The 22,189-nt window shown below is 38.8% G+C and overlaps 1 protein-coding gene and 1 long non-coding RNA gene across 8 annotated transcripts in view; one reads left to right on the plus strand and one right to left on the minus strand.

The window, feature by feature from the left end:
* The window catches only part of nisch (nischarin), a 44,041-nt gene that overhangs the window by 13,955 nt on the left and 7,897 nt on the right, over positions 1–22,189 (minus strand). For 6 of the 7 annotated variants that reach the window (XR_013576803.1, XR_013576804.1, XM_078543333.1 and 3 more), the window contains exons 3-13: positions 21,465–21,647; positions 18,647–18,695; positions 17,235–17,398; positions 16,577–16,672; positions 15,811–15,906; positions 14,635–14,787; positions 11,229–11,297; positions 7,320–7,505; positions 2,353–2,481; positions 1,562–1,675; positions 970–1,078 (exon numbers count right to left, since the gene is read on the minus strand). Coding sequence is in view for 4 of the 7 variants with exons in the window: in XM_078543333.1 (XP_078399459.1) it covers positions 970–1,078; positions 1,562–1,675; positions 2,353–2,481; positions 7,320–7,505; positions 11,229–11,297; positions 14,635–14,787; positions 15,811–15,906; positions 16,577–16,672; positions 17,235–17,398; positions 18,647–18,695; positions 21,465–21,647 (1,348 nt within the window). In the remaining 3 variants the exon portion in view is untranslated. Of the gene's footprint in view, positions 1–961; positions 1,079–1,561; positions 1,676–2,352; positions 2,482–7,319; positions 7,506–11,228; positions 11,298–14,634; positions 14,788–15,810; positions 15,907–16,576; positions 16,673–17,234; positions 17,399–18,646; positions 18,696–21,464; positions 21,648–22,189 lie in introns of all 7 variants that reach the window. The other variant, XR_013576805.1, reaches the window with a different exon arrangement.
* LOC144681619 (uncharacterized) overlaps positions 4,677–22,189 on the plus strand; it is a 324,557-nt gene continuing 307,044 nt past the window's right edge. Inside the window, exon 1 of the long non-coding RNA XR_013576809.1 lies at positions 4,677–4,751. This is a non-coding gene — a long non-coding RNA (uncharacterized LOC144681619). The remainder of the gene's footprint in view (positions 4,752–22,189) is intronic.

Consider the following 22,189-nt stretch of genomic DNA (forward strand, 5'->3'; position numbering starts at 1 on the left):
GGCAGTTCAAAAGTGACTCACTAGGCTGGCTCCTGAGATGAAAGGGTTGACTTATCAAGAACGGCTAAACAGATTAGGCCTATATTTATTAGAGTTTAGAAGAATGAGGGGTGATCTTATTGAAGCATACAAGATTCTGAGAGGGCTTAGGGTAGATGTTGAGAAGATATTTCCACTAGTGGGGGAATCTCGAACTAGGGGAAATAAGTTACAGAATAAGGGGACACTCATTTAAACCTGAAATGCGAAGGAATTTCTCCTCTCAGAGGGTAGTGATTGTCTGGAATTCTCTCCCCCAGAGAGTTGCAGGGGCTCAATCAATGAAAGTATTTAAACAGGAGGTAAATAGATTTTTGAAATATCAGGGAGTTGTGGGCTATGAAGAGCTGGCACGAAAGAGGAGTTGAGGCCTGGAGCAGATCAGCCATGATCTTACTGAATGGCAGGGCAGGCTTGAGGGGCCAAATGGCCTACTCCTGCTCTTATTTCTTATGTTATGTTATGTTCTATTGAGTAACACATTTAGAGCAGAGTTACAAAGGATTACATATTTACCTGCTTGCCTTGCACGTTTTAAAATGGGTTAAAAATTCAGCTGCTTAAAAGATAGCAAAGTCCCTAAAAAAAAATACTTCAGTCCTTTTAGGTATTAAAGGCACAAAGAACCTCTCCATCTATTCAACAAGCTCCTTAGTAGAGTGCTGAGTGAGAGGCGGAGAGGGTGCCCATTTCTGGAAAAATTGGATAAATTATGACCACCACAAAAACTATAATTTTCAAGTATCTATCAATCCACCTAGCTTTTAAACGGAGCCTAAAATACAATTGGTACAATAACTGCAGTTGGATTATTTTGTGCACAACTGGCAGTGGTCTATCCCTTTTATGCATGCACGCACACCAATGCAGACAATCAAGCACTAGAACTAGAAATGGCCCACACCAGCAGCCCGATACATACATGATTACCTTGGCTGGAGCTGGCAGCATGGTGCAGCAAAGGAGAGGAAGGACAAGCAGCATAAGAAAAGCAGCTGGGTTTGGACCCTGGAGCAGCAAGTCTCGATTCCTCACTGATCTAACAAAAAAATGTACTTATTTAAGACAACGCACAATGCCAAGTTTAACGTAGCGGAGTCAAAGTACTAATTTGAGCAAGAAAACAGGAAATAAGAGTAAAAAAAAAGAGCTAATACATTCTGAAACAAGCAATTCCCTTCCATCCATCAAAAGCATTTTTAGATAAATTCCATTATTTAGAGAATTATTGTTTAGATTACAGACACCCAAATCCAACTTAAAAACAATTAGGTTGCCTCCTAGGTAACTTCAAACTGAAGGAGATTACCAAATCCACCTAAAACGTTCCATGCTGATTACTCACCAATTACAAAGAGCACCAGGGAAGGAAAGCAAAACTCGATGTAATTCATGATACCTCTGCAGCATGAATCCTAATGCTTATAGTGGATGGTATCTCAGTATTAGCCATTCAAAACACTAAATACCAAAGTAATTACAAAGTTGAACTTAGAAACAAGTTTTATTACTGCAGTCTCACCTTTTTATCTGTATTATTCATTCGATCTTTTGCTTCTTTGGCTTTCTGAATTGCCTTTAGCACCTCAACTGTATCAAGTTCTTTTTCTGTTGTAACAGTATTATCTAAACAGACCTAGGAGATACACAAGAAAACAAGTAAACCTTGGGAGGACTTCTGGCAGTATTTTGTGTTAACACAGGCTTGGAAACATTACTGAAAACCCAGAAGTATCAACTTAATGTTTGATCCAAAAAAGGAAACTGCAACCTCAAGTGAAAGATTAGAGGCAGGTGTACAAAACCTCCTGAATCAGATTTACTGTTTAACGAAACTGCACAGGCAACAAAGGCAAATACTTAGTTCAATACATACTATTTCAAAGATATGAGCTCTGGGATCTCAAATGTTATTAACACAATTTTTGGTCAAGGACAAAATTCTACCATGGTAGATTCTATTGCCATATTATTTTCATCCTATGACTCTTGGTTTCAGAGTCTCTGAAAATTGATCAGCTCTACACAGATAAACTCCAGTGTCGTCAAATTTCAAATACATGATAAGAATGATGATCAATTTCATTAAAAGACAAAATAACACTGGACTAGCTTTTAAAAAAATGTTTTTTTCCCAAGCGATTGCTTACAAATACTAATGCATTTTAGGATTTAAATAGTTACAAAATGCTTAAATTGCAATTATTCATTGTTTTACTGCCATCTCAATAGGATGGTATAAATGGAGAGTAGCTTTTAAAATATTCCACATCTCACATTCCATTCGTACAATGATTACTATTTCAATCTTACCTCTGAAGCTCGATCTCCAAACTGTGCAAGCACCTTTGTTCTGTAATCAGGAATAATGCTCAGGGGGTTGTTATTCAGAATTACCTTCTCAAGGCATGGCAAATTCCCAATGTTTTTGATTTCTTCAATCTGAAAAAGTTTATTTACATAAGGACAACTCGTACTTTCTGTAGAAATGCATTTTTCTGCTCTGGGCAGCCAAGCTTATGGTGGTTGAGCATACATGCAAATACAGAACATACATGCACCTGGCCCCACAAAGTATCACACAGGTATAGAAAATACACAGCTATAAACAACAAACCTAAATTTAGTAATTGAATGGGAGAGCAGTTTTATCAGTACAGTATGAAGACACACACTATGCAAAACATAACAGTGCTGAATATGACTTAATATGACAGTGATCAAGGTTTTCCCCTTATTTAGATGTCTCAGGTTACTGGACAGAACACTGCATGAAAACGGAGATGGACAGGTTGGCAGGACAACACTGAAGCACATTTTCAGCAAATAAGTCACATCGAGAATTTAGGTGAAAAATATTAAATTTGCTGCCATATATAGGAATTGGAATAATTTATGGTAATAGACGTAATGACTAAAACTCACCATGGCATGTCAAAACTGACTAGTTATCGATGAAATATATAAATAAAAATCATTTTTAAGAGACAGGTAAACCAGAAGCCTAAAACCAAAGGCCACCAAGGAAAGAAAGGCAAGATTATTAGAAATATGCTGAACCCACACTGTTGACACAATCCCACTTGTTTTACTAAACTAACAGCAGCCATTTTCATTTTGTAGGATAGACTTAAATTTATTTGTATTAAGGAACAAAACAGGGATATGTCATTCAGCCCCTCAAGCCTGCTCTGCCATTTAGATCATGCTCAGTCCATAAGCATGATTCCAACCTTCTGCCACTTACCATTTCAATTCACCATCTTGCTCTCATGCTCACACTTCTGTCCTCAGCCTGTTGCAATATTCTAGTGAAGCCCAACACAACCAGCAGGAGCCTCACTTTACAGCCTTCTGGACTCAACATTAAGTTCAACAACTTCAGGCCATGAACTCAGGCCTCCATTTTGATGCCCCCCCGCCCAGCACCAGTCTGTATCTTGTTCTCAAGTTTTTGCTTTCAAACAGAGCTGAATTTCTTCTATTAACATCTACTCTGGACCAATGCTTTGTTTCTTTACTACCACTATTATTACTCCCTTTGCCTTTTGTTCAATAACATCTTTGGTATTTAATCTCCACCACACTCTAACCTATCCCCAATCTTCCCTTTTGTTCCACTGAACCTACCTCCCTTTTCAATTGCATAAAACCCATCACATTTCTACCTCTCTTCAGTTCCGAAGAGGAGTCATATTGGACTTGAAATGTTAACACTGTTTCTCTCTCCGCAAATGCTGCCACAACTGATTTTTTCCAGCACTTACTGCTTCCATTTCAGATCTTCAGTATCTGTAGTATTTTGCTTTTAGATCTTGGCTAATCTGTACCTCAAATCTATTTTCATGACTTTGTTCAATATCCCTTTATAAATTTACCTACTAAAAGTCTATCAATTTCCATCCTGAAAAACTCAAATTGTCATGGCATTTGGGCAGTGGAGGGCAAGAATTCCATATTCAGACCACAATTTTTGCAAAAAAAGTACTTCCTGATTTTGCTCCTGAATGGCCTAGGTTTATTAAAGATTTTGTCCCATTGTTCTTGATACCATCACTTAATGGGTTCTCATTTACTTCTATTATGAAAAAACTCTCAAAAATACAGCACTAAAAATCTCACTGAATACAAATGAAAAAATGTCATTTTAGTGACTACCTTAATTCCAGAAATGAAAATCCCCATGACCATGAATTTGGAAAAGCACAAAATCATGGAATGCAGCATAAGAGGCCATTTGGCCCACAATGCCTATGTCGACTCTGTAGTATATCTATCCAATTAATCCCACTCCCTTGTTCCTTCCCAAAGCCCTGTAAATTTTTTCCTTCAAGTATTGGCGTGTGTGCCCATAGATCTCTGAAGGCAGAGGGGCATGTTAGTGGGGTGGTGAAAAAGGCATAGATTACAAAAGTAGGGAGGTCATGTTGGAGTTGTAGAGAACCTTGGTGAGGCCACAGCTGGAGTACTGTGTGCAGTTCTGGTCGCCACATTATAGGAAGGATGTGATTGCACTGGAAGGGGTGCAGAGGAGATTCACCAGGATGTTGCCTGGGATGAAACAGTTAAGTTATGAAGAGAGTTTGGATAGACTTGGGTTGTTTTCGTTGGAGCAGAGAAGGCTGAGGGGCGACATGATCGAGGTGTACAAGATTATGAGGGGCATGGACAGGGTGGATAGGGAGCAGCTGTTCCCCATAGTTGAAGGGTCAGTCACGAGGGGACATAAGTTCAAGGTGAGGGGCAGGAGGTCTGGGGGACGTGAGGAAAAACTTTTTTTTACCCAGGGGGTGGTGACGGTCTGGAATGCACTGCCTGGGAGGGTGGTAGAGGCGGGTTGCCTCACATCCTTTAAAAAGTACCTGGATGAGCACTTGGCATGTCATAACATTCAAGGCTATGGGCCAAGTGCTGGTAAATGGGATTAGGTAGGTAGGTCAGGTGTTTCTCACGTGTCAGTGCAGACTCAATGGGCCGAAGGGCCTCTTCTGCACTGAGAGATTCTGTGATTAATCCCATTCCCTTTTGAATGTTTCTTTGAATCTGCTTCCATCATTTTTTCAGGCAATGCATCCCTGATGACAACAACTCACTGTGTAAAAAAAAGGTTTCTTCATGTCGCTCTAGTTCTTTTGCCAAACACCTTAGATATGTGTCCTCTGGTTAGTAAATAAGGGGAACCTATTGAAACCATTCATGATTTTGAACTCCATGAAGTCTCCTCTTAACTTTCTCTACTTTAAGGATCCAAATATTTTTAAATCAGTTTACAGTCCTTCCCCCAACGCTGCTGTGATTGTGAGACTTCAATCTCCTGCTGAGCCTGTGATTGACCATTGGTTATACTAGTTTTTCAGCTTCAGTCTATTCCTAACCAGAAAATTACTTGCCTGGGCTGAAGAACATACCTCTGCTGCTACTGGATTTTATGGTGTTTCCAAATTTGCCATCATCTTTCTGATACTGCAACAGACTCTGTACACCATCGCCATCCTTATCCCCTCAAAAACACCATCATCAGTGGGTCGTCTATTACTCAACCCTCATATAGCTTCTGCATTTCACTCACCACAGACAACAATTCATAGATGCTCCATGCTGAAACCACCCTACTTACTTCATTATTATCCTATCACGGGACCTCTGACTTTAACTTTGGACTCCATCCTATTGTTTCCTATCTATTTTCCATCACCCATTTACTATTGGGTTTTTACGTATCTTAATTTTTATGTAACTGGGCCTGTGTAACCTGAGCTTCCCCCCAGAGCTGCCGCAACCAGCCTGAAACCATCACTATTTCCACTTATGCTTTTTATTTTAAAAAAATCTTCACTTCCCCTTACCCTTCCTAGACCCCTCTCTTCCACTAACTTCTATTCATTTCTCCACTCTCAGGTAATCGGTCCTCCCTATTCTTTACCACAACTCTTCAGCACTCCTTGGTCTTCCTGCGATCTTGCTGCTGTCTCAGGCTTGACTTCCTCTTAGGAAAGCCTACAAGTTCTCTCTGCGTCTACCTTGATATCCTCCAAAGGGCTCATCAAGGTACTCGGCACAGGCTCATTATGAGCAGCAACCCCAACAGCCCATCCCATTCTCTTGACTTCCTGTCCAGTGTGCCCACTGGGGGCTAATCTTGCCAATCTCCTTCCTGTCTAACTCACCCCTCCCATTGCTGATCCTGTGGACTCTGTCAACTGATCAGTTCTCACCACCCCTCTGCACAGCTCCCTCCAGAATGGCAGTTCACTTGCAAACAAGGCCCTTGCCATCCATTGACTTATTATGGATGACTGCGTCAATATCGTGGCCTTAACAGAAACCAGACTGAGGGGTGATGACACTTGTCCTCTGAATGAAGCCTCCCCTCCTGGCTATATCTTCCACCACTGCCCCATCAAGCCCATCGTGATGGCGCTTCTGACTTCATATTTACGTTTTCACTATGACCACCTTTTCCCACCACTAACATCGCCCAACTTAACCCGTCTCAGCTCATCTACTCTTGAAACCCTCATTCATGCTTTTGTTACCTCTCCACTTGTGCATTCCAATGCATTACTGGCTGGCCTCCCACATTCTACTCTCCATAAACTTGAGGTTATTCAAACTCTGGTGTCCGTGTCTTAACTTGTTCCATTCATGTATTACCACTGAGCTCGCTACACTGGTTCCCAATCATGCAGCAAATTTATTTTTAAATTCTCATCCTTGGTTTCAAATTCCTCTAAAGCTTTGCCTCTCCATATCTCTAGTCTCCTCCAGACGCACAACCCTCCACGATATCCGCACTCATTTAATTCTAACCTCTTGAACATGCCCAATTTTGATCAATCCACCACTGATGGCCATACCTTCAGTTGCCTAGGCCCTAAGCTCTGTAGTTCCCTCCCTAAATCTCATTTTCTAGCTTTAAGACACTCTTTAAAACCTGTCTTTTTGACCAAGATTTGATCATCTGACCAAATATCTTGTGTGGCTCAGTGTCATATTTTGTTTTATAACATCCCTGTAAAATTGCCTTGGGATGTTTCATTTGTAAAGATATTATATAAATTGTTATATAGCTACATTGGTTTCTCCATGTAACCAAACTCACTCTCCCTGGTACCATCTAATAAATCTCTTCTGCATCCTCTCCAAAGCCTCAACATCCTCCCACTGGTATGGTGGCCAGAATCGAACTACAATGGAAGTCTAACCACATTTTTAAAAACATTTAGTAAAACCATCTAATTCTTTTTAAGCTTACACAATGACCAAACATGCAAAATTACCTGCAATACTTTATTATTGCTGAGATCCAAGTTAACTAACGAGTAAAGTTTGTTAAGACCTGACAGACTTTCCAATTGGTTTCCTGACAAATTTAAAGTTTTGATGTTTCCAAGTTTTGTATGAACACCTTGCAATAATGTGATCTTGTTGTATGACAAATCCAAATGAATGAGATTATAGAGATGCTGTAACAAAGAAACATAAAACATATTAGAATGAGATCAGGCCAGTAAGGGGACTGCATTACTAAACTATACAGAACAAAACACAAATTTAATGCCACTGCAGTTAGCTTGAGTAGCAACAATATCAAGGACACAACACTTTTTAATTATAAAATGGAGATAATGAGCAGCCAGTTATATTGCAATACTGCTATCTCACATGCTTCCTATTGTCACACATACATCTATACACTTACTTTCCGTGCAAGTTAAACTGTCAAAAAGCATTCCATTCAAACATCCATACTCCTCATTACTCAGCACTAAGATTCCTAAAAGCATCAGCAACCCACTACCTTCTCCCTTCACTACTTCATTCTATCCACCAAGTCTCCTCTCCCAAGCATCATTACAAGAGCTCGCAATCCTACAACTCCTCACTCCTTCTGCCTTAATTATCTCTGACAGTCCTCCCAAATAACATGTTACCACAAAATAATTTGTTTCATATCATAAAGAAAGCTACATCACATCTGAGCTCTTTTTCAAAAATTCTTTTAATTATTGTGGGCAACACTGGAAGATTTCTAGTGTAATTAATAAACTTCTGAATAAATTACTTTGGGAGTTTAAACAAGTCTGATTTACACAAACGTGAAGAAACACCCACTAGTCCGGTTACATTAATTTTTGAAACTGTAGCAGTATCAAAACTGATGAACAGTTTCACTCTAAAGCACTGTGCAACTGAAGATCAAAACAAATCATACAAAAAGGTTAACTATACCAAGGTGATTAATTTAGAATCAGAAAACAAATCAGCAATGCCCTCCCATGAAACTAGAAGCATTAACATAAAAGAATATGTGACTAGAACTCTTCAGAACCTGCTCCAAAGTCCAGTCTGCCCCATAAGGTGGGTATAAAGGGTTCCATGCCATTCAAAAAAGAACAGGAAGCTGACCTGTTGTCCCGGCCAGCATGTATCACTCAAACAACATCACTGAAACAGATTACCCAGTCACATAACTCATTACTATTTGTAGGACCTTGCTGTGCAAAAAAAAAAGCCTGCTGCGTTTCCCTATATTATAACAATGGCTACCCTTCACTGGTTGTATTATACTTTGACACACAAGGCTATGAAAGGCATTACATAAATGCAAGTCTTCTCCTTTCTTATAAAACCCTGGATCCTTGGTAAGTGTGCTGTGGGGAGGAGGTTCACCTTGCCAAAAAAAACAGCATTAGGAAATTACCCTCTTAAATTTGAAGATTTGTCTATCTAAACATTCAAGATTCTACTTCTTTTAAATTTAACCATTTAGTGTCTATGCCTTTTCTACTTTTTCACTCAAACATATTTCTCCTTGTATTAACTTCCATCCAACATCAAAACAATTCTGTGATTCCATATGCCCTCCCGATATTACCAATAGTACTTTTGTGTACACACATTTTTGTGGTGTCTAAAAAATGATATTGCACCTACTAGGCCCAAATCTAGTGCATTTATATATCAAGAAAATCCCCGGTCCCAACATACAGCCCTGGAGAACTAGCACAGATTAATGTTCTTTTTTGAATGGTATGGGATCCTTTATGCCCACTTTATGGGGCAGGGTGGGCTTTGGAGCAGGTTCATCTATCAACTTAGTTGACAGATGAACTTAATTAAAAGACCATAAACTTCCTAACCACACTGCTACATTGTTAGTGTGCCTTAATGGTAACAAGCTTCCTATGCAGTACTATCAAATGTCCTCTGAAAATTCATGACAAGTGTCCTTTGAAAATCCATGACAAATGTCCTCTGAAAATCGATGAAATACAGCATCCATTGTATTTGTTTTATGAACACAATGCATAATTTCTTCTTAATTCAAATGTGTGAGGTACAACCTGCCTTTTACAAACCAGTGCTGGCTGTTAAACAATATCTTACCAGGCAATTATTAATTTCATCCTTTTGACCTCTGGAAGATAACCGATCACTGGCATTAGGCTGACTAGTTTGTAGTTGTTCAGGTTATCCCTTTTGAGTATTGCTTCCTTATCAATAGTTACACCATCTAACTGTTCCACTTCACAGAATCCTCCTGAAGGCTTTAAACCTCACTACCAAATTCTTCTGTCAGAACTAAGGCAAAATATTCATTTAGGATCTCCTTTATTCCTTCATCTGCCACAAAATACCCTTTTATCATGTTTAATTGGCTCTATCCTATAACTATATTTATAAAACATCATTTCTCTTTGTCACTTATCAGTTTTCCTTCAGATCTTCAACCATTTTTTGCTTCCCTCTCTAAATACAATTTGATCTTTTATGTTAGCTCTGGATTTTTTTTTTCGTTCACGGATGTGAGCGTTGCTTGCTAGGCCAGCAATTTTATTGCCCATCTCCAATTGCCCTTGAGAAGGTGGTGGTAATCCACCTTCTTGAACTGCTGCAGTCCATGTGGTGTAGGTACAGCCACAGTGCTATTAGGGAGTTCCAGGATTCCAGCAACGGTGAAGAAACAGTGATATTGTTCCAAGTCAGGGTGGTATGTGGCTAGGAGGGGACCTTGCAAGTGGTGATGTTCCCATGCATCTGCTGCCCTTATCCTTCTTTCAATCTCTAGATTGGCTCTATGCCCTCAACTCTAATTTTAATTTCTCCATTCTTGAAAGGAACTTTTCTTCAAATATTCAACCTTAATTATATTTGTTAATCTGTGAACATTTCCCACTGTCTACCCAACATCTTAACGGTCAGATCTTTTTCCAATCTATGTAAGGTTGATGCATTGTTTCTCCTTAAAATTAGCTTCCTCCTCCTTCCACTAGTATCTTACCTTTTTAGTATTTTCCTTCCTTTTCATTTTTTATATCTAATATAAATTATTAGAGTGATTGGTTCTTTGTGTCACATCCTGTACTTCATTTCCTAAAACTAGATTCAGCAATGGAACTTTTCCTTATTGAACTAAAAACGCATTGAGCTGAGATGCACTTTATTGACTGAATTGCCTTTATTCCACTACCTGGCATACTTCTGCATGCTCAACTTCTGCTGCTCCACTGGGACTTTTCAGTCTATGCCACGCTAGCTCTGATTTGTTCTTACTAATGATTATCATGGGAAATTATTTTTGCTCTTTGGTTTTCTGCTATCTTATCTGCTTGTTTTCCACCCTTTAACCTTCAGCTTATCCAAAATTCTGCTGCCTATGCCATATTTTGCAACAAAGTTGGTTCTCCCATCACTTTCACTGAATGGCATTGGCATTCCTCCTCTCTAGCTTCACCCTAACCCCATCATTGGAAACTAAACTCTGGAATTCCCTCCAAAAACTACTGCATTCCTCCACCTCCTTTTCTTCCCATAAGTTTGTCTTCAAAATCAAACTTTTTTCACCATGCTTCCCATAAGGTTGTCTTTAAAACAAAGCTTTTGTCACCATGCTTTTGGTTGCCCATCTTATTCTTTCATTCTTTGGTTTGAGCATCCATTTTATTCCTTACACCGCTTGAAAGGCTTTCTATATTAAAAATGCTACTGTATGACTAGAAACTGTTGCTGTTATTTTCAAAAGCGACATTCTTATCAAATGGCTTCAAGTTCCAATTAACAGTACAGACTGACCACAAAAAAATGATTCACTAGTTGTTCGAGAGTATGGAATGATTAGCAGTTATTGACATTTGGCAAACACTGCAGGTTCTACACGATTCCTAACAATTCAGTGATTGTCCTACCTGCAAGTTTTCCATTACTGTTATTTCATTGTAACTTAGATCCAGAAATTCTACTTTAGGTATTAATTTCTGTAAAACAGATGCACAAAAACATTCATTACAAAACTGATGCACAGCAAATCTGGATAATAAAGCAACATAATCTGCTAAATTCAAAACAGCTAACATAAAATAAGAATAATGTAATCAATACACTACTACGTTGCAGTGCATGTAAATGCTCAACATAATGCACTATTTCACTGGTTAATTGGGTGGAGTGAAGCTGAAGCCAGCTATTTATCCATTGGGAAAAAGTCAAGCAGACTAATTATGCCAGGGTACTGAAGAATACCTGCTAACTAGATGTTAGAACAGCACTTGTAACATATGAACATGAGAAATAGGAGCAAGACCAGGTCATACAGTCCCTCGAGCCTGCTCTGCCATTCAATTTGATCATGGTTGATCTCCTGCCTCAAATCCACTTTCCTTCTCACTAATCATATCCCTCGATTTCCTGAGACATCAAAAACATGCCCATCTCAGCCTTAAACAGACCCAACCCTCTGCAGTAGACAATTCCAATGATTCACAACCCTCTAAGCGAAGAAATTTCTCATCTGAGATCAATGATCAGCCCCTTATCATGAGGCTATGATCCCATGTTCTACACTCCCCAGCCACGGGAAACAACCTCTGTGTCTGCCATACCAAGCTCCTTCAGGACCTTGTATGTTTCAATGAGATCACCTCTCATTCTTCTAACAACCCAAAGAGTGCTATAGGCCCAATTTATTCAGTCTCTCATCATAGGCCAACTATCTCATCCTAGGAAATAATCAGGTTAACCTTTGCTCTACTGCCTCCAATGCAAATATATCTTAGAAATGGAGACCAAAACTTAGCAGTGCTCCGGGTGTGATTTCACCAAAGCACTATTCAATTGTAGCAAGATTTCCTTGTTCTTGTGTTCCAATTCCCTTAAAATCAGTCCAACGTGCAATTTGCCTTCCTAATTGCATGCTAGCTTTGTGTCAATGCCCAGGAGCAAGTCTCAAGTCACTTGCTATTAGTAGAAGGACATTTCACCTGAAGTACTGATCTTACCTCATGAAAATTCTCAGGTTTTTAGTGGGCTGGTCACCAGGTAAGAAACATATTAAGCAACAGGGATAAAAGGAGCTAGCGATTTCAATTTTTTTTCTGACGGGAAAAGGAAAAAAATTCCATTACATACTGTGGTGTAACATGAATATGAAATCTTATGAATAGTCTTGGAATCCTTCACCAATCCAATATAAAAGGTAATGTTCCCCAGAATAATTCATTGTCAGTTTCCCTTCTTTATCGAAGATAACGGTTTCTTTCAATGCAAAAATCATCTGTTGTGTGTTCTAATTTGGCTGTTGAATCCGATTGCAGGTCTGCATGGCTTCCCATTGTGCAGGCAAAGGATGAATTGTCCAATTTTGTTGAGATTGCCTGGTCTTTCTAGCTTGCCTTTTGTCCTGTCTTCTTTGCTGTTCAAAGGAAATTGCTCCCCAGGTAGTTCTTGTGCATTTTTCTCCCGTATGTGGTGGACATGCCTTCACGAAGTCCTTGAACATAAAACTCTGCCTACCTCGCAGGCAGTGTCCAACTTTAAATATGTTTGAATACATTATCGCCTTAGGGGTTTTATTGTCAGTCATAAGTGCTACATGCCCATCTGAGCTGGGTTCTGATGATGATTAATTATTCCCCAATTACTTGCACAAGTCCTTAATTTTCACTCACAATTCTACATCTCATTACTCCCATTAAGGAGAAGCAAGCAGCTCACTTCTTGACACAAGGCCTAAAACAACCCAGCTGAATCGTGAAACCGCTACTTCCCACCTTGTTCCACTGTGCACTAATGTCCAAATCCTCAATCACTGCATTCAACCTATAATTTTGCCCTTTATTTTTAAATTACTTTTTACTATATTTGCTACCCTAGTTTATACTAAACTACAAACTTTTCAAATGCCACCAATTTTATTACTAGGATAAAGTGCAAGGGACAAGCAAAACTATTTCAACAGGTGCGATCTTAACGCTTGGAAGTTAGAATCTGCATTGCACAGGCATAAAGAATACATCACAAAAGCTGCAAAGGCCCAGAGTATTGTGCAGAGCTGTATCCTAGGCAGCGTCCATAGCTTTACATAGCCAATGAAGGAATGTGACCACTTGACAACAAAGAAAGCAAATCAAAGCCACTTCTCACTGCAAATGGACAAAAAGGTTACCAGCTGACCTCTGATTCTCCTATGCCTATATAGAGATCAAATGGACAATTAGAATGTCACACCACACAGTAATAAGCTTTATGAGCAGCAAGCTTTACAAAAGCTTGGGAGCCTTTCAAAAATATAATAATAATTCACCACCATTTTTCAAAATTAAAAAAATCATTCATGGGATGTGGGTGTCCTTGGCTAGGCCAATACTTATTACCCATCCCTAATTACCCTTGAGAAGGTGGTGGTGAGCTACCTTCTGGAACTGCTGCAGTCCCCATGGTGTAGGTGCACCCACAGTGCTGTTAGGGAGGGAGTTCCAGGATTTTGACCCAGCGACAGTGAAGGAAAGGCAATATATTTCCAAGTCAGGATGGTGAGTGGCTTGGGGGGGGAACTTCCTGGTGGTGGTGGTGTTCCCATGCGTCTGTTGCCCTTGTCCTTCTGGGTGGTAACCATTGAGGGTTTGGAAGGTGCTGTCTAAGGAGCCTTGGTGACTTCCTGCTGTGCATCTTGCAGATGGTACATACTGCTGCCACTGTGCGTCAGCAGAGGGAGTAAATGTTTGTGGATGGGGTGCCAATCAAGCAGGAATGTCTTTCAGATTTTCTTACACCTCTATACTATATTTTATCAAATCTATGTACAAGCATGTAGATTTGGAAAAGGTGAGAGAGTTTCCACACACTAAATTTAAAATTGGAACCAGACGTATGCTCAGCTCAACGTAAACGGTCAGATATTGAAAAAGAAAATAATATTTTGAGAATCTATGCATATGAATTTTACACCTAAACGCAAACTGGTTTTCTTTTTTCAACCCCTCCTTAATGTTCTCGCATATAACAAAGGAAGAAAAAAATTATTTTCAAGAGGCAAACAACATTAGAAATTTTGGATTCAAACAGTCTTATCCACAATAATTTGCCTTTGTATGTGACATAAACCTGTTCTATTAGCCCAGAAACATACATGCTTCTCTCATGAAGGGTTGGGAAGGAATTTGGCAAAACTCCTGTTTTTTGCCTTTCTCTGGAGGTGCAGGGAAGCAAGAGAAAAAAGAAGGTTGGGAGCACAGAGTGTAGTCAACTGAAATATGAGAGTGGCCACATATGCACCCAATAGCCTTTTCTTGAGTTGAATGCATAAAAATATCTTACCACAGATTCATCAATATTAGATATCTGGTTACGACTCATATCAAGTGTGGTCAGCATGCTCCATCTTGGGATAATAGCAGCAACCGGATGCTCAGATGCCATCCCCTCCACCTCCCACTGTTCAAATTCAGAAGCCTCTGGCACCAGAATATCCTGATTAAAACAAATCAACTTTATCAAATAACTGATGAGTGGGAGAATGGCATCACTTAATTACACAAATAAAAAATTCCCAATTTAAAAACGCATTTCCTCAACTATAAAAAAAAAACACGGTTCTGTTCCTAATGCAAAAAAGGATGTAATCACAGAATTTTTAAATTGCCTCTTCCTAACTTCCCTAAATTGCAACTTGCCATTTTGATCTTCTACTCCTTCAGTCTTATGGATTGGTGTACTTATCTCTATTCTTAACAAGTGCTTCAATTAACAACCTTATCCAGCTGAACAAGAGTCTTGAGAAGGAAAAGGGTAGCAGGCACACAGGAATACCACCACCTGCAAGTTCCCCTCCAAGCCACACACCATTCTGACTTAGAACTATACCGCCATTCGTTCACTGTTGCTGGGTCAAAATCCTTGGTGTGTATAATATATATAAAACTGGAGGGCAATGTTGGCACCTTCCCCCACACCTCTGCAGTTTCAAGATGTCCTCCTCTGGCCCTCCTTCACCAGGACCTCCAGTGATGGAACTGAGAACCTGAGTGCCCTCACCCTTGCTCTCCAAGCCATAGTGAAACATTCCGTTCTGTCAGCCAGCACATTTCACACCTTCAGCAGAAATGGGTGCATGGAAGCTACATTTACCGCTCCACAAAAATCGCTTCTGATCTGCACTCGAGTGCTAAACTGATAGGTGTCTAACATACACCTGATTAAATCATTGTAATCAATTAGCTCTAAAATGCTGGTTAAAAATAGACTTTCAAACAGGCAGTGATTTGGTATCTACTTTCACCCCCTCACCAAAATAAACCCCTAGTATTTTCATTATTGACTGCTAACTAGTGTGCCCTGCAGCAAAATAAAGGCGCCAGTAGTCTGGAACACGGTCATGGAACCATATCCCAACGTGATTACGTACCTTCAGACAAGAAGGGATAAATAGAACCAAAAAAATGCTTACTATACACACATAAATATACATAAACAAACACAAAATGAGATGCATACTTTCATTGAAGCAGTCGAAAAAGCTACACTCATTGTGGCCAGTGAGTTCTTCAGGGAAGGAAGTCCAATAACCTGTTTAGCTTCACAGTTATTTATCTGTAACAACACAATATGAACGTTAAATTTTGTTAAAAAAAAACTAATAGTACATCATAAACGAGGCTAGATTAAACACATTTGTTCTACAGCCTCCAAATTACTGGAGTGCAAAACAAGATTTATATGCAAATAAAACCTTTTTCAAGGTTTCAACTTTATTCTATATGAGAAGAGAGTGCTGATTGGTTGGCAAGTGGACTCTGATTGGTAGAGGCATTGCCATGGGAAATGCACCAGTTAACACTTCTACAAGAGTCCACTTGCCAACCAATCAGCACTCTCTTCTCATACAGAATAAAGTTGTTGCTTCCCCTGACATTGGTATTCTTGCGATTGCCCTGATGAATGCAAGATGAAAAACTTTGACAAAACGTCTTTTTTCAGCAATACTGATGCTCTGTACTACCAAACAACACTTTGGTTCTTTCCTCACAAACTGCATGATGTTATTTCATGCAAACCAGCGACACATCTTAAGTTGTTCAAAGATTTGTCTCAAGTCATCCAGAAATTACTTTCCTTAAGCTTTTGTACCCTGCCATGTATATTGTACCTCCCATTACGTTTCGTTTCACTGGAAACCAAGAAATAAGTTATTTGGAGAGCTTTTTTTAAAAAAATTAGAAAAAGAAACAGTCAACTAAATTATTTCTTCTCCTTCACTCACCTCAATCTGATGAACAGACTTGAAGATTGACAGGTCAAATTTAAGGAGATGTTCTTGAATATTGCTGCTACCAACAGATCCTCTGATGCCTGTTATCTGTTAGAAATAAAAATCATTGAGAGATCTATAGTCCTTCGCAATTTGAAACTGAAGAGGCATTAGTGACTTTTTTAAAAATAAAGGCAATATTGCATTCATAGTTCAGCATTCTTGTGCTACAGGGAAATGAAAGGGGTTCTTTCCCACATGATAAGTTTCAATCTCAACTGAGTTTTGTGCAAAGTGATACAAAATAGAATCAAAGCATTTCATCTGGAAAGCAGAGTTGCAAAGAAGGGTCAATGCCATCCTCAAAAAGCTGCCTGATCAAAAAGGACAGAAGTTTAAAATAATTCATTTGAATGCCAAATGTATTCTATCCAGGAAAAATTTTGAAATAATAAGATTCTCTAATTTACAATAAAATATTTTCCTTTCCTGAAAAATTAAAATTACTGGTTGAGCCACAGCAACATTTATAAGCAACAAATTAAAATTACTGTTGCACCAGGACATTAACTGGCACAAATCAAAATTTGCAAGCCATAAAGGGCAGTGCAAAATGTGCCAGTTATATGCTAGATTTTACAATTACAATTTTAAGAGAATAGATTTTTACCTTTAAATACTTAAGTCTACAAGCAAAGTCCAGGATGTGCCCAAGGTCAGTCTTGGCATCGCCATTCGCACAGGTGGGACTCGCCAGTCTCAGTTGTTGGGTGATTGCATACAACTGTAGTGGTCTAAGACAAAAAGCTTCACCCGCCAAGAGCAATTGCTCACCTATAAAAATGTAATATAAAAACATCTGTAGACAAATTACACTTTACCACTTGAAAAAAATGCAAGCTGGGTTATATGTATGACTGATTTTTTGATTGATGGATGTAAAGTTTACTGAGAAGGCATTTATTCCTGCCACTCTGATTAACTAGTAAGGCTAATTCTTAAAATTATGTCCCTTCTTCCAACAAACAACCATGCCAAGATAAGCAAGTTTCTGTACAACAGAATTCCAAGTTCAAACGTTAGATTAGGTTTAGGTAAAATAAGGTTTAAGATTTATGATAAAAGCAAAATAGTCTGGATACTGGATGTCCAAAATGAAAACAGAAAGCATGGAAAAAGCTCAGCAGGTTTGGCAGCATCCATGGAGAGAGAAACAGAGTTAACTTTTTGAGTCCAATATGACTTCTTCAGGACTTCTATTTACAAAGAGGGGTCATATTGGACTCGAAACATTAACTCTGTTTCTCTCTCCACAGATGCTGCCAAACCTAAGTTTTTCCAGCACTTTCTGTTTTCGTTACATTTATAATTCTCGGTTAAGTAATCTGCTCCCTTTTCCTTACCCAGTCACATGAATGCCAAGTTCCATGAAATACAGTGGATCTCTCGCGGCATTATCCATAATAACACAGTAACTTAGTTAAGGGTGTGATTGTGAAGATTTAGCTGTTAATTCCTATAAGGCTACCACTCAAGTATTTTCCATGGGGAAGTGATTTAATAAGACAAACCTAAGTAATTGTGGTTGCTTGCAAACTTTTGATCAATCACAGGACAACTATAATGACTTTAAATTCTGGCTCTAGCTAAGGAAAACCCATGAGTAGCTTTTTCCCACTTATTAGATTAAAAAAAAATCTTCCATCCGTAACAAAGTGGAACTGACAGTGAGATTACATCAGACACAAGACTTTTATATACTATAAACAGATATTGAATATATGTAGCCATTGCATTACACCATGCTGGTAAGAGATATAGTTCAGCTTTTATCCCCCCCTCCCTAAGGTGGAATACAAAATTTTGGGGGATCAGTTACAAGAGTTTGTTTCCTGGCAGGAGAGTTACAAAGACAGCCTTTTTCCATTTCATCCATAACTTAAACTTTTAGATTTCAACGTACATGCTTCATTATTAGCGTGCTGAAATTATTGCAGTCTTAAAAAGGAAACCAGGCAGACGGAATTTGTAATAGCAACCCACAATGTCAAGACCTTTAAAATTCAAAATTAAAAACCATACCTTTGTGAAACAGTTGCTCAGCAAGGGCAGCTGTAATGCCATTTATCTCCTACAAAAGAACACAATATTCTAAGAACCAAATTAAAAGATTCACATCTGTGCAACCATGGTCTACATATTAAGAGTCGGACGTTTTTCCAAAGTTCATTCTTTTTCTGCTGTCTACAAATGAAAAAGATTTTAGGCGCAAGTCAGCTCTGTGGCAAGATGCAAATAAAGCACTCATTGCCTCTCTCTATAGTTTAGGTAGCTTAGCCAGTGATTAGCTGCACCTTTTGTACTGTACTTCAAAACTACTGTAGCATATTGAAAGCAGAAACCTGCCCTGCTTCATGCTTCGTACTTCAGTTTGAAAAGACAAAGATAGGTAGCTATCATTTCTTTCTAAGACCACCATAAATGATGAATGCCTTGAAAATATACACAAATATTCACAAATATCTAATAAACTTAATGATAGTCATTTGGCAGTATAGAACTTGAGTATTGCTGAAAAAAGATACATTGTTGAAGTTTTTTGTCTCACAATCAGGACAATTTGCAAGAATACTAAAATGTAAAGGAAACAACAATTTAGACTGCATGGGAACAAAGTGCTGATTGGTTGGCAAGTGGACTCCAATTGGTAGCAGCGCTGCCATGGAGAACGCACCAGTTAACTGATGACTGACAGTTAACTCCCAAGTTTTGTTTAAATTCAAACCAGGCAGGTTGGCTCTGATTGGTGAAGGCTTTGCCCTGGGAAATGGACCAGGTAATGGCTATCACCTACTTTGTTTAGTTAAAAAAGGTGCAATGTGTGTACATGTTCTGTCTGTCTGCAAAGGACAGAGTCCTGTGTATTGATATATGTAGCTTCTGGCAAGCCACACTGCGAGCCCAACTGATAATCTTAAATTGGCTATCAGTGTAATTCTTAGCACACTCAGGATTGTTCAATCAGGATTGCCTTTTCTAACTAAACAAAATAGGTGACAGCTATTCTCTGGCTTATTTCCCAAGGCAATGCCTTGACCAGAGTCAACCTGCCAGGTTTGAATTTAAACAAAGCTTGAAAGCTAACTGTCAGTCACCAACTAACTGTTGCATTTTCCATGGCAACGCCTCTACCAAAGTCCACTTGCCAACCAATCAGCAGTGTCTTCTCATGAAGTATAAATTGTTGTTCCCTCTACATTTGATATTCATGCGAAAAGCTTTGACAACATGTCTTTTTTCAACAATACTCAAGAACTTAATGAAACAAAGAAGATTGCTCTGCACATGACAGCCTCAAAATAGATTTCAAGGGAACTCTATGCCAGCTTATGGAGTAACCAACGCTCTGTCTGTAAGGGTGAGTTTTAATTGTACCGAAAATGTTCCTGATCATCGGCTGGGGTTAAAAAATGGTATATCTGATTACTAGGTTAATAAAACTTCAATGTGAGGATTTTGAAGTTTTAATACCATAGGAAATAATTGTTTTCAGCTTGGGACTGATTTAACTCCAGAAAGAGACTGTAATACTGAATATATATTCCATCTCCAAGGTCAAAAGTGAACACCAAATACCCAGCGCCCTAAGTAGCTTAACAAAGATGGATTTTACATTTGGAAAACAAAAACATGTTCAAAACAACAAAGAATGATTCTTTCACTTGGAGAGCTTTAAAAATAAAGAAAAATTGAAGGCAAAGACAATATGTAACGTGTAGTCAACAATAACAACTTGTATTTATAGAACACCTTTAAATGTAGTAAAACATCTCAAGGTGCTTCACAGCAACATTATCAAACAAAATTTGACACTGAGCCAGAGGAGATATTAAGGCAGATGCTTCGTCATAGAGGTAGGTTTTAAGGAGAGTTTCAAAGAAGGAAAGAGAAGTAGAGAGCCAGAGAGGGTTAAGAAGTGAATCCCAGGGCTTAGGATTTGGCAACTGAAACCACAGCCACTAATGGTAGAGCGATTTAAATCTTGGTTGCTGAAGAGGCCCGAATTGAAGGGGTGCAGATATCCCGAAGGGGTGTAGAGTTGGGGTAGATTACAGAGATAGGAAGAAAAGAGCGGAAAATTGGCCAAGGATGCAGATTTTTTTCAGGACGGAAAATCAAGTCACATACAAGGTTATTGCTTTTGTTAAGCATAAGTAGAATTTCCATTTTACACAGGGAGGATAAACAAGCATTGAATTAGTTATGCAATAAAATTTGGACATCTGTTTCAGGCATAATTCCACCTATTAGATTCTTACAGATAAGCTAAAGGAATCGGGTATAGTAGTGTAGTGATTATGTTACTGGGCTAGTAACCAGAAGCCTGAATTAATAACACAGAGAACGTGCCTCAGATCTTAACACAACAGTTTGATAATTCGGATTTGAAAAAAATCTGGTATCAGTAAAAGTGGCCATAAAGCTGTCACATTATCAGAAGATCACAACTGGTTCAGTGATGTCCTTGAGGGAAGAAAATATGCCATCCTTACCCCATTTGACCTATATATAACTGCAATCCAACATGGTCAGCTCTTAACTGCCCACGGATGTGGCCAAGCAAGCCGCTCAATTGCATCAAATTGCTGCAAGGCTTAAGACCACCTACAGTGGCAAGTTAGGATAGAAAAATAACCACCTTGCCAGTAATATGTGAGCAAGGCCCTGTACATCAAGACTCCGCACATCAAGACCCCGCATTAAATAAATGTCTGTACGTACATTTATTAATACATCCAACAATTGACAGAGATAATTTTAAATGTGCAAAACAAAAACCAAATACTGAAGCACCAAACATATTAGAGAGAATAAGAATTTTTTTTTTTAAAAAACTTACATATAGGTGAAAATTCAGAAAAAATGACAAAACTTTTGGTGCAGCACATGGGAACTTTGTCAGAAGTGTTTGCAAATAGACTTCTAATTCTTTCTGTCTTTTTTCTACAAAAGTTTTGGAATTTTTGCCAATGATCTTCTTTGGTGGAAGTAGGTTTTTGTCAATCTTCTTTTCTGCAGTTAGCTAAAACAAAATAAAAGATGTTAAAGAACATATATCTTAAAACTGAATTGACAAAGACAATTAGTTTTTCTGTACACTTAGTACATCATAGGAAACTCCACAAAGACAGGCCATTGCATTATTAAATTTGCAAAGCAGGTATCAGTTCCAAGTGCAAAGCATTCACTAGAGTATGAAGCAATGGGAACAAAATAAATATTTTGCAATATGATGGTTATCTTAATGCATTGGTAGAGCAACTTGAGGGAGCAATGAAGAAAGAAAGAGTTCATTATAACAGATTTCACTCACTTATGGTGGCTGCAGAAAAGAACTAAAGTGATGGAGAACATGCTAGCAACTTGCTCAGCTAGGCTAGTGGAAGTGGGTAAAGAACAAAGTACATGCATTGTGGTTTTATTCATTCAAGATAAATTATCTTCCATTCCATGGGAAAGGTTCATCATTGAGTGGGTACTGAGCTAGTGCTTCCGAGGGATGGGAGGCAAAAGAGGGACTCCTGGTAGGAGTCTGTAGAACAATCATACAACTTCAGAGTGAAG

The sequence above is a fragment of the Cetorhinus maximus genome, chromosome 6 (genome assembly GCF_964194155.1).
Source record: "Cetorhinus maximus chromosome 6, sCetMax3.hap1.1, whole genome shotgun sequence".
NCBI classification, from domain to species: Eukaryota; Metazoa; Chordata; class Chondrichthyes; order Lamniformes; family Cetorhinidae; genus Cetorhinus; species Cetorhinus maximus.